This window comes from Ambystoma mexicanum, chromosome 3q, assembly GCF_040938575.1.
Source record: "Ambystoma mexicanum isolate Mex_15411 chromosome 3q, UKY_AmexF1_1, whole genome shotgun sequence".
Lineage (NCBI taxonomy): Eukaryota > Metazoa > Chordata > Amphibia > Caudata > Ambystomatidae > Ambystoma > Ambystoma mexicanum.
Window position 1 is genome coordinate 138,462,881 of NC_090926.1, and position 13,058 is coordinate 138,475,938.

Sequence of the window (13,058 nt, forward strand, 5' to 3'; positions counted from 1 at the left end):
AACCTGAAGGCCCAGGCTTATTCCAACCAGAAGGGCCTTAGCAAATATTTTTCCAGCTACATCCAGAAGGGAGATAGCTACTTTTGACCACCAAGGGCAACTTATGCCATCCAAACATAACTGATATTAACTTTGAGATGGTTCAGTTCTATAGGTTTCAGATAAATAGCATCCATGTATTTTGCACAATAATCACAGTATTACAAAATGTAACAAAGAGGTACAATAAAAGAATATATTGGAACTGGCTTATGATGGGCCTATTTCTAATTAGGACACAAAACTAGATGAAGGCCCATGCTTTTGCAGCATCATTGGCCCAGAGTAACTAGATCAAGCTGGTCACAAAGGTTTCACTGCCTCAGAATGAAGAGCAAAGTACAGTAGCAGAGTTCAATGTTTCATGCAAAAATGGGACAGAAAGGCAGCCTCCAGTTTAGATGGCCAGAAAGAACACATTTGTTAACATTGGTCTACTTTGCAAGATTGGACGTCTGGCGTTCAGAATAATTACATTGCATCTAGTGATTTGCCAACAATCCTTTCAAAATAAACTGTGCGGAAGATGAGATAAGATTGGGGTCAGGAAGGGCAGAGATTGCTGAAATTGAGGAATTTAGTTACTTCAATATTTCTCCAGCATTTAAACAAATGCTTTAGATGTTGCTTAATGTTTTATTTCTTTAGTTGGGAGTGGTAAATAATAAAAACAGTCCTGCAACACGTGTAACATCTTACCCACAGAGCAGCCATGGAACTTTCAAACCGAAATTCTTAAAATTACACAAAGGTCAAGTTAGTAAATATTGTTTTCTTGTTGGCTGTGGTTCATAAAAGTGAAACTGGTGAAATCTTGATTAGGTCTTCGATGTCTCGAAGGCCAACCAATGTACCACAGGCGTGGGGGAAGCGCCAATAGACTCAGACAAAATTTGTTCCGAAATTTGCTCCGAGTTTTCTAGAGGCTAGAATGTGATGTGTTGCTATCATCACAAACCCATCCCATACAAAGAAACAGATTTAACCTCAGCTTCATAAGCAGTACCATCATTTCAGAGGACGGTTCCTTGAATTACTTTGCAAAAGAAGATTCCCTGAATGGCCGGAGTCATCCTTGTGGCCGGTTTCTCAATCAAAAAACGAACACCCAGGAAGACATAGGCTTGAACATTTTCAATAATTTCTCCTCCTTCATTGAATAACAGATGCCATGCGCTATAGGTGTTCTACCAAAAACTGGAACTGCAGATTTTCACGCGTTTACAAACTCGCAGCTCTCCCTCACGTAGGAGTAAGAGAATTGGAGGACCAGGCGAGAGGATAACTATTTTATGGTGGCTGACTTGCGTGACATCAGCTGCTCCATCATACAGCATCTGTTGCAAAAAGTTGGTAAATAAATTAAACAGAAGGGGGCCAGCACACAGCCTTGTCGCATCCCCCTCCCTACTTGGATAGCCATGGTCACGCAACAGCCTGTTGTACATGACAACTGAACAGTTGTCAACATGTAAAGCACCCATTTAATTAGGATATAATTTTAGGAACAAAGCAGACTTTCCGCATCACAAGTGTCAAGTCACAGCTTCAAAAGGATAATTACTTTGACAAATGTTTGTCAAAAGCACACTGAACAGGCCATTAATTACCCTGGGCAAGTAGTTCAAGCCTCATCTTTCATTTTTCTGTGGCATCAGATTGTATGCCCATCAGTCCTAATCCAGCTACCCTCGCCAGTGGTATAATTCGTTCTATTGATTTCCAATCAAACATTAGCTGAAGATAAGTCACCACTCATTAGTTCCCCAATACAGTGCTCTTTTATTCCCCGATTTGTAATTAAAGGCGCCTATTTCAAGGCTTGAAATGAGTAGTGTTGCATAGCAATTTGCCATGCAATTCTTTAAGTTTGCTAATTAAATTGACACTTCAGCTAGCTATTTAAATTACCTTGTTCAATGAACCCGCAGCTCTCCCAACTCTCAGGGCTCCCTCCACCATTGTATCTGTCAACTGTAAGTTCTTTAATACACAGTTATGAACCCCGCCAATGGTATGCATTTTGTCAACCTCTGAAAACTAAAAGTAGATCCACACACGCTTGACATGTGGCCATCTTTGCACCAAACCTGCAGATGAACTGGCCCGCTGTTCAATATCACTTACCAGTTTAATGGTATCCACTACAGAGTGTAATTTTCCTTCTGACTGAGAACATTCAGACATGTAATTGCTCATTTTAATATAGCTGGTATGATAGCTCAGTGTGTTGAGCGCTCGCTGCTGCAATGTGTGATCTGCAGGCTCGAATGACAGCAAGGCCAACTCAGCCTTTCATCCTTCCGAGTACCAACACAGGTTGGGTGATATTTGTTCTATATAAAGCACTCAAGCAAGTATGGCCTTGGATGTCTGCTTGCATTCACGGTAATTTGGTAATATGGGCCTATCCACACTGATATAAATACATATGGTGACCCGTTCTTGTATGAAATACCGTAAACATTTTTCATAGTGTACTTCGGAACAATGCTATGTGATGCCACTTGCTGTTTTGTCAATGGGTGAAAGGTCATGTTCCATTGCTTCCCATGAGGTCAAATGACTTCCTGTGATGTCAGAGGTCAAGGGTTATGTGGTGTCACTTCAGCAACCCCTGGCATTTGTGAAATTACGTCCCTGCATCTCCTCCCCTCTTAAATTGCCAAATGCCTCTGTTGGACGCTAAGCAAGAAACGTTCTCCTTTTCAAATAATTGCAAACTGGAACTAATCGGGATGATACTTTTATTAAGCTACCAATATCCTGTATTAAGCTACCAATATCCTGTCTGGCAAAGACCAGTATGTGTTTAAGTGTCCTTGTGTGTTGCAATTCCGTTCCTAAAAATGTACGGTTACATAATGCATAATTACAGTATTGCTACTGTAAAACAATGCATTGTCCATGTTTTTCAATAAAGTTTAAGTTGCTGTATCTAAATCTGTGTAAACTAGATTTCAATTTTTTGAGGGAAAGTTTCATATCAACGAGTGAACGCATTTGAAAATGTATATGATCGCATGGCCAAATACTTTAAATGGAAACCCTAGTTCTGCGACGTGCTGGTTGCATAATTCTGACACTGGTGCGCAACCCATGAGCTGAACCCAAACTCTGCATACCGTTGCAATGTACCAGCGTCCCTGAAAATGCAATGACTGCAAAACTACAATATTCCATCTAGTTTGCCCAGTCTTCTGCATGCTAAACCATTCACTCGGCTTACTTTCTTTCACATAATGAATAAACTAAAAGTTTATGCAAAGTAGTGAGTGATCAATAGTTCGATCCAGTCTGTAAATCTACAGATCTACTGCAATACCACACATTGCAGTTAGCCTACAGAGCTCGCGTTGCTCTACGATTATGCCTACATTATATATTCGCACCTGTTGGAGAGCTGGCCAATCCAGAGGCTTGGAACGCAAGCAGAATCTGTATGTAGCTGCCTGCATTTCATGCAAGGCTGCTGTGCAAGTGCCCAGCCTTCACCTAGTCCGTGTAAGTGGTGCCTCAGGCCAGGTAGCCACTGGATCGCCACACCTACCTCCTTACTCACACTCAGGTCCTGGAAATACTTATTTCCAATCTTGGTCATATGAGCAATGTCTTTAGGTATTTATTTTTTTAACCAGCAAGCAGGAGTCACAAGATGCTCCCTGAATGTTTCCTTTAAACCATGTTAGATCGTTGGTTAAGATACTGAAGGATCCATCACAACTTCATGCACAGAAAAGCACTACAGTTTTAACTGTTGAAATATCATCCTGTACTTTCAGTTAGCTGCTCCAACTTGCAGTGGGCTGAAGCGAGTTCTAATGATAGCACAGAAACACTGGCACAATCCATGTTATCTGTGATGTTACAAAAGCACATCTTGGTTGGAGGTCTGTGCATTTAAAAAAAATAAAAAAGCAAAATGTGATCTATTCTCTGGGAAGGGCGCATTTACAAATGCAATTCAGATCAATTATCTGCCTTGCCAGCTCACTATATTGATGGATAGTACAAAGGTAGCGGGCGCCCCTCTCTCGCAAGAACAGACATGATAACCTGTTCAGTGGTTATTAACCACTTGAGAGTTCGCAGCCACTGCTTTTACTCACTGTGCCTTTCACAGATGGGAAATATCCATTTGCATATCAGTCTTTGTCCTGCCCAGGGGCAGTCCAGCACCGAAATACAATGGCAATTCCAATCTGAACGAGAGTACCACCAGCAACCCCATACACGTGTTTCACCCTTGTTGGGGATCATCAGTGAGGTGAAGCTGATGCCTCTCTAAGCACAGTGAGAGGGAGACCACGTCTGGTTGCCCCCAGGAGACCTGGGGTTACCAATCCTATTGATGGCACTCAATCCAGCTTCCACTGTAGGACAGATACCTTTTGCCTTCCCCAAGGCTACCACGTCCTAAAATATCAAAAAAATAATTCCTGCCCACTGGTTTAAATATTCACAATACTCCCAGCCTCAGGTGGCACATGCACTTCCAGGAGTCCGACCATAGCAAGGCTTGAGGCAAAAGTAGCACAGAAAAAATAATTTAAAAAATTCGAAGATAATGGCATTTTCTTGATAAGCAGACGCCAACAGATATACTACCAGTCACATTTAGGATGACCAAAACACAAGTTCAGCAAAGCAGTGGCCCCACCACTACTCTCCCAAGTGGTTATCACCATAACGGGCAACAACCTTCCAGATCCACAGCTGAACTCCTCACATGGTGCAGCTTCTAGTCCTCATAAGCCCCAACCAAAGTCATACAGTGCTCCATTACTCACCGGCAAGGTTCGGGCTCCTTAAGCCCAAATACAACAATATTTAACTAGAGTCCACGTCAATTGCTGTTCAAAACATGCCTGAAATCTGTCACCAACCTCAGCACTCTGCGAATCATCTCATATACAGAGGGTATGCAGATTGCATTTAGTCTTAGTGGATAGGCATCTGCTTCTCATAACACCCGCTTTAGATTCAGGACTGGATGATCACCACCTTTTCCTAAACAACACAAAATTGGATGATCTACTTAAGAAATCGAAATATCTCCGCTTTTTCTTTGACCTCCCTTCCCAGAAACTGCTTTGCCACCGCAAAAATCGGTTTTCCTCTGCCAGATCTTTCCTCGGCAGAAGCCTCCCTCTGGAATGGCCTCCCTGCCCCCCTCAGACGTGAGCCGGATCTCAGTTCCAGAAGCTTCTCAAGACCTTTCTTTTCTCCTCCTCCTTCCCTGCCAACTCCCCCAACCCCCTCACTGCTGCTGCAACGGACGAACGCCCGGTACCTTCTCAGACTCCCCTTAGCACTCCCAGCACCTAAGGATTCTTCCTGGCTTATCCCTAGCCCCGACCCCCCAGCACCCGAACTCCCTTGCACTTCCTTGCTGCACTTGCACGATTCGAATGTCACAAGGCCTAGTAGGACCGCTTATTGTTCTCCTATGCTCCCCCTCCCTCTTAGTCTTGTGGTGCCTGGAAACACCTTCTGCTGCATAGGGGCCTTGAAAATGTGCAATAAATAAAAACCTGAAGTCTTTTTCGAACACCTTTTGCCATAAACTGGTCTATCCAAGTAGACCTACAGCAGCCAATCTGGGAAACGCTGCTAATGTCCCATTAAAATCAGTCACATGCTGCATTAGAGAAATGCTCATACTGTTCATTGCAAAGGTAGAGGTGCCGGTAGATCTTGTTGCAGCCGGATTAGTTCCATGTTTTGGATAATATCTAAACCAATGTTTCTACATCTGGATTGATTTACTACCTACAGTGATTGTTTCATTTAAAACAAATTTAGGTGCTTTTGTAGCTACAATTTTATAGCGGATTGAGTTAATTGTTCCGCTAGATTTTATGCACAGCTATATGGAATGCTGCAATTTTCATTGTGCGATGGTTTTATAAAAAGGAAAACCTTTCACAAGTATTGACATTAAAAAGGAAAATAGTACAATAACAAAGAAATTATCTGTATACTGTAACCTTATTTGCAAATAAGAGGTATACATGGGTGGGAATAAATCCTGCTTTCTTCAGGTAGTCTCAACAGAAATCCTTTTGATTAGCCCACTTCCCTCATATCTAATGGCTGCCATTGACAGGAAAGAAGGAAAACGAATGTAGTTGGTTAATGGAACAGAGAATAGGGGCGTCTTTCTTAATGGCGTTGAAGCCAAAGAAATGTTGACGACAGATATTCTATTCCAGATTCGGCCTCGACATTCCAATTAAGTCGGCCAATACTGTTCAGATATTAACACATTAGCAGGGTTACATGGCAATCAGAGTAGTAAACCAGAATTGGGCAGAACAATGACAGATGCAAAAAAACAAATGCATCCTTCCGTTAAACTATGGTGGTAGAGAACAACAACTACAGTGTTACAAGGACAGGCTCAAGCCTATAGAGCCTCACATGAATGAAGGTCACACACATAACAGGAATGGAGACCAACTCATTAGGTAGAAGCATAGGACAAAGGTGGGTGTGAAATTTTACTCACTTGCATCCGTTTGTGGAGAAGTTGGCAGTGCAGCTCTAAAAAATGTGCAAGGGCAAGAACATCATGCAGAGCAAACACAACACTTCCAATTTTCTTCACACACTGGTCAACTGCAGAGACAACAAACTGGGAACAGTCTGTAAGGATTTGGCATGGACTGTTCTCGGTTTCAATTATCCGTTGCACTAATACCTGGCCCTTCTTTAGTACAGCACCCACTGGGGTTGACTGCTGAAGTTCAACACCCAATCGGCAGAGATCAAGAGCAGCCGAGTCATGAACAGGTTCAAGGTACACTTGAGATTCCTGGATTGCCTCCAGCGCTTTCATAAAGCAGTCATTCTTACAAAGTCTGCGACATCTTTCAAGAGTGAGCTCGAGCAAGCACGATGCCTGCTGCAGATTCAGAGGATCTGGCCCGTTGGCTCCTTCTGCTAGGGATTTGACAAGCAGATTGTGGATCTCGTCACTGAGGAAGAGAATGTCTTCTTTTGTAAGAGGTTTTCTCTGAGTTTCATAAATCGTTGCAGCAGCTGCAGCATGACGGGTAACAAGCGAAACACAAGAGGACATCTCAGAAGGCAACGGAACAAGTTTCTTTACTTCTAAAAGCACCAAATAGCGTACCGCATGCAGCCTGATACAAAGGGCTGTCCTGCTTTCTGGCAAAGTCCACTGGCCAGACTTGGTCACTCCTTCAGCTCCCTTCCACAGTATGGTGAAGCAGTTCTTGGCGATGGCTAGGTAATCTTTCTCATGCTCATCAGATAGCTTGCTGCTGGCAAGCAGGTCATACAGGACATCAGCAAACCTGCTGCATCCATCATATGCCCCATGTGCAACCACATTTTTTAAGAAGTGAAAGAGGATTTTCTCCAGATAGAGAGGTGTACGTTGGTCTGCTGCTGCTGCCATATAACCCCGGCATGCTACCTCTGCCAGAACAAGAAGACTCTGAAAGTAGGCATGGCAGGATTTGCTTGCTCCTAGCCTCTGGTTGCAGGCACGGAGGATACGATCACACACAGTTCTGTAGTCCAACCGCTGGTCTGGGGTGGACTCTTCACCAACCTGGAAAGCCTGGAATTTTAAAATAAGGTTATTAGATCATACCAAGCAAAGCAAGAGTTCTTCTCCCTCCATTAAATAAAGATCATTCTGGTGCCAAGCAAAACTTGTGATGATGCAACAGACTGGAAGATTTTGGCCGAACATATCACGTTTGGAAAAACGATTTAAGAGGCACATCACTAAAGCTAGTCCACTTTAATTTGGCGGTTGGAACATCAGAGTGGACTGACTAAACATGCCATTACAATGATTTCAAACATTCACATTTAAGTTTCTCAAGTTTTGATCTACGTAGACTACTCCAATCACAAGTGCATGCAATATTTATATTTGCTAATCGAGATTTTTCTATTTAGCCATTTTTAAGGAATTCCATTTGTGTGACCTTTTAACTTGACAAAAACGTACATTTCCAGTCCTTACCTTTAACTCAGACTGTAACTTTTCAACCTCTTCCAAAGAACTCAATCGCTTCTCAAAGTCAACTGCTTTCAGGGTCTTCATTATCAACACCTGAACTGTGAAGCACAAAAACACAAAACAATTAAACCTAAAGAATCTGGTCACCTAAACCAATGCAAAGTTCACAACATCTAGATCGAGGGTGAGCTTTGCCACTCAACTATGTTCAGCTTCAGGCATTAGGCATACATTCTCCTGGTTGACTAAAAGAGGCTGGAGTAAGGGTACATACATCCATTAAATTAATACCCGTGTGGCATCTACAGTGTCTGCCCACTATACCGCTGCATAAATGGCCTCCTTAAGTCCAGACGAATGCAGTGTTTTGTGAAAGCATATGGACATAAGGTTTTCAAAATTAACCTGTTGAGAGTTTAGACAGGTGCGCGTTAATTCGGCTTCAAAAGCAACTAAAATGGCAAGTTCCAAGTTGGCCCAGCTTCTTTACTTCTCCTATAGAGAACTACCTCTTTAAACACTAAAGGTTAACTTGTAAACATCAATTTGTCATCCATAGTACTCATCTCTAGCGCCCCCTCCTCTCACCATGACTGGTCTACACAGAAACCAAAATTAGCCAATTAAAATATCTTCTGAAGTCTACAAAGAAAATTTTAGGATATAAGCTGTGGCACAAGTAAGGGAAGCCTAATATCCTTAACAAGAATGGGGCAACAGACTACACAGATGCAGACTACAGTGAGATTGCAGACTTCTTGGAAATCCCATCACATCCTCTGTCCCCATAAACCCAGTTTGCCACTGCCAACACTGCTCTACCCCATCCTGCAGCCATGGCACCTCCCTGCCCCCTTTTGTTACATCAAGGAGTGGCGTATTTGAGGAATCACTACCCCTTCCTCCATCTTTTCTGCCCAGTTTCATCATGAAGAATCCCCTGCTGGTTTGCAGCATCAAAGATACCAAAGGCCTGGTGCCATGTCAAAACCTGAGTTTGCATCCGTTGGTGGCTGTGGAGGGAGGATTTGCACTTGTGTGAGAGTTTGGCCTTCAGGAAGACAGCAAGGCAGACCTCTGGGCGAAATGACCAAGGATTCTAGCTTCTTCTCCAACCAATGCCGGACAATGTTTTTTTTGCCATGCCCTAGAGGGCAGAATTTCCAGCAGGCCACCCAGCAAAGCATCCGAGCATGGTAGAGATATTTTAGACACTTGATAATGTTGTTCTATTAAAGTAAAAGGAAATGAGAAAGAACTTGGTCTCCAATGGCATAGAACAACCGCAGCAGTACCATATACCACTCACAAACTAGTTGAATGGACAAGAGATGAAATAAGGTGATGTAAAGCCATATTCACTGCGCCTGCTCAGCAAAGCAGGACTGGAAAAAGACTGACACTGGAGTAACCCGCAGATTCATCCTTTTCTCCACCACAGACATCCTACTACAATGATTAGTAGACAAACACAAAGCCTATGCCCTCCTTCACTACAAAGGGCAACCAGAGTGACCCTCAAGCAGGCCACAAAAAGTAACTAAGTTAGTCAAGCCTCCAATATAGGTCATAAGGCACGAGGAGAGCAAGTATTCCAAGAGTGGGTGCCTTTAAAAATGTAACTTTCAGCCTCCCACCAGCACAAGGGAGGGCACAATACAGTGGTCAAACCCCATCAGAATAGAGAAGGCCCTATGCAACTGAAAACAAAAAGGCAATACCCCTCCTAAAATGGAGGGGCTGTCGGGATCACCCGCAGCTGGATTGGGGCTGCCGTCAGACTTCTGTTTGCAGAGTGGGGCCTCTCTCAGCCAGACAACCAGCATGCTAAGTGAGGCAAAATGGGAGACTGCAAATTTAAAGTAGCCCTCTCTAAACAAAAGGTTCCTGGCCTACCATGATCATTACCTATTGCTTATGGTAATTGACTGGAGTTTACAGACCCACCCCCCTCATCTGCCAAAATAGATGCTCGTTTTGCTGCACATGGGAAATGGGCCTGTATGCAAAAGGCCAGTGGTGGGCGTGCAGCTTTGCAGGTGGTTTTGCCTTGACTGCATGTTATTTAGCGTGCATGTGTTCTGCACATAAAGTATAGCAGAGACCTCAGTTGCCCTAGGGGTTGATGGCTGTATTCTATGGGTTGCAGTGCAAGCTGGGAAATGGGTATTATAAATAGTCCAAGTACCACGAAAAATGCAGTCGCGCTGTCACCGACACAGTAATATTTGCGCTTAAACAATGCCTGCATGATCTTTATAATGTTTTAAACTAGTCATCTCTGGTAGTAATTGAATAGTCACCTAATTCTAATTAGCATCCACATGCAATGCTCTTATTACCATGTTTCAACAGTCTACGGTCTTCCAAAGGGCGTTCCACTTCACAGCGCGCTTCAAAGCGTTGGTACTAGGCGCTACACAAATGTGAAATAACAGTTCCAATGCTCTGTTAGTAAACCAACACACTGGGTTGGTTAGGATACCATTTTACACAGCGCATTTTTAATTTAAGAGTACTTGGGCGTCATTTGCGAATTAAAATAACTTGCGTGCTAGAATGTTATGGAATGGATTTTCTAGTTGCCACCAAGCTTTTATGGACATACCTATATGGTCCAGTTTTCAAACCATAACTATTTCTGGTTTAATTGCTTAAAGAATGATGGGAACAATGTTACAATGCTAACTATAGTAACAGCGCATGTCAAGCTACAGTACGCGACAGACAAGATGCTCTTTTTTTACAAAAGCAGCTGGTTGTGAAAAATGCTTATACGCATAGGATGGCCTAAAATGTCTAGTATCTCTGAGCAAGTCCCCATTTTTGCAGCAATCACACCAAGCAGACCAACGGAACCCCATTTTTCCCCAGTAGCATGTCTGTATTCTGTCAGAGCATACAAAGATTGAATTACTGAACTACTATCCAGACAATGACCAAGCCTTTTACCATTCCAGGTACAGCTTCAGTTCTTGGCTAGGTAAAATAACACCCAAGGCAGCCTGAAACAGTTAACTTCCAAGGTGTCTCCATTGGAGCTCATCCAATGATTATAGCGTGTCCACATAGTAGCCGAGTAACAGTGTTCACGAAAACAAAAATGCCCAAAAGCATGCATAGTGTAACCCATAAAATATGCAAAACCTAAGTGGCCATTTTGAGCAGAGCATCCCATGTGTGATTGGTCTCACATGGAATACTCTGCCTAAAATGGGAACTTACCTACAGAAGAGAGCAACACTTTGGGAGTTGCATCATTTTCAGGCTGGGTGGCAATTTACCTATCCAAGAGCTGTAAATGTGCCTGGAATGGTAAAAGGAATCCTTGTCATGCGAGACGATGAACACACCAACTGCCGTCTATTTTAATTTTACACGCTCACACCAATGTATTCTGTCAGCATCTAAGTACAGTATTACTGAAATACTATCCACCCCAAGCCAGAAAATTACAGACTTCTGCCATATCATACCCAATGTATACAGGTTATAGCCCCTTTCCAATTGGCTAATCCTCAAAAGTTATGCCGATATGACCCAAACAGCATTGTGTGATGCTGCTTAGGGACCTACAGTAGACATGCATTTATGATATTAGAGGCAGGGATGCGGGCTAGGAGACAAGAAATCTCTGCACCAAATTAGGACACTGGTCTGAATTTCTAATCACTAGGGAAATGTTGTCACACGTAGAACTGAAACACCCCAAATATTGAGCTCCTCATTCAGAATTAAGCCCTTAGCTCAGGATTCATAGGGGTTGCTCAGCCACTGCAGACTATTCTTAAAGAGCATCAAATTTGTCAAACCAGTGCCTTCAGCACCAGCTTGCTTTGAATGCAGACATATCCAGTGCACACAGACGAATGTTTTAGATCACGTTACAATGAAGAGGCATCTATGGTACCAAGAAATATTGAAGCCAAGTTAGAAAAACACTCCCCCATTGCAACTACATAAGAAACAACCCCTCCACACAGAATCAGCCGAGATCCCATGGTCATACTCAAATAGTTAGGCGGCCAATTCATCCAAACATAGAAACGTGGGCCTTTATCTTGTGAAGGTTTATATCAAAAAAGGGAATATGGGGGTTTGCATTTGCAGTGTATACACAGAGCATCCTGTTTATAAAACATGACCATCCATACCAGTCATTCCCCAACTCCAGCTCCTTTTTATTCATTTGGCCCAATAAACTGGAATCGTCAGAGAAGGATAAACCATACAAATATTTGTTGAATATGCACAAACAGAAATCTGGCAGAAGACAACACCTTCTACCTTAATAAAATGTTATGGTTCAGAGAGCGTGCCTTGCTCCGGTAGAACATTTGTGTTGGTTGTCAATCACTTAATGGCTAGGGAATGCATTGTACATATATTGATGTCCATGATGGGTAGAAAATCAACATTTGAAGATTGAACATGTATGCTTGCATATGCCAGATAAAAATGTGAAACATTTTAAAGATTCAATTTCTAATAAGTGTTGCCAATTTTAGCAAGGATTTAATGGATGTGCAGCTCACGATATATGATGCCATGGAATACTTAGGTTACCAACGAGACTTTATATGTTGCCATTGTTTAAGAAGGTTTGTACACTTACCGTACATTTGAAGTTCCCAGCCCTTACTTTTTAAACTGACTGCAAGGAGGAAACGTACGAAAAATGTATCTTTTCTACCCGAATAACACAACTTTTATAACTTAACAAGAACATTCTTGCAAAAACTGTCATGCTTCAAAGCATACTTTTTGGGGTTAAACACCAATTGTGGGGGCTGAAGGATGAACATTTAAAATACACACATCGAACATGAATGGGCAACAGGCATGAAAACAAAAATCGCTAATTATGCAGAGTGTGGCTCTTCTGTACATGCAGCAGAACATTATTCCATTAGGAAAAAGCCCATTAAACCCATGTGAATGGAAGACACTGCCATTACATAAACTATAGTCTCCTACAAGATAACTGAATACAATCCGGTTACTGTATTGTGCAGTT

At 42.5% G+C, this 13,058-nt stretch overlaps 1 protein-coding gene across 2 annotated transcripts in view; it reads right to left on the bottom strand.

Moving 5' to 3' along the window:
• The window catches only part of ESPL1 (extra spindle pole bodies like 1, separase), a 1,025,090-nt gene that overhangs the window by 987,409 nt on the left and 24,623 nt on the right, over positions 1-13,058 (bottom strand). For both annotated transcript variants that reach the window (XM_069653328.1, XM_069653326.1), the window contains exons 2-3: positions 8,045-8,139; positions 6,551-7,630 (exon numbers count right to left, since the gene is read on the bottom strand). In XM_069653328.1, the coding sequence (XP_069509429.1) occupies positions 6,551-7,630; positions 8,045-8,125 (1,161 nt within the window). In that variant the 5' untranslated portion in view covers positions 8,126-8,139. The remainder of the gene's footprint in view (positions 1-6,550; positions 7,631-8,044; positions 8,140-13,058) is intronic.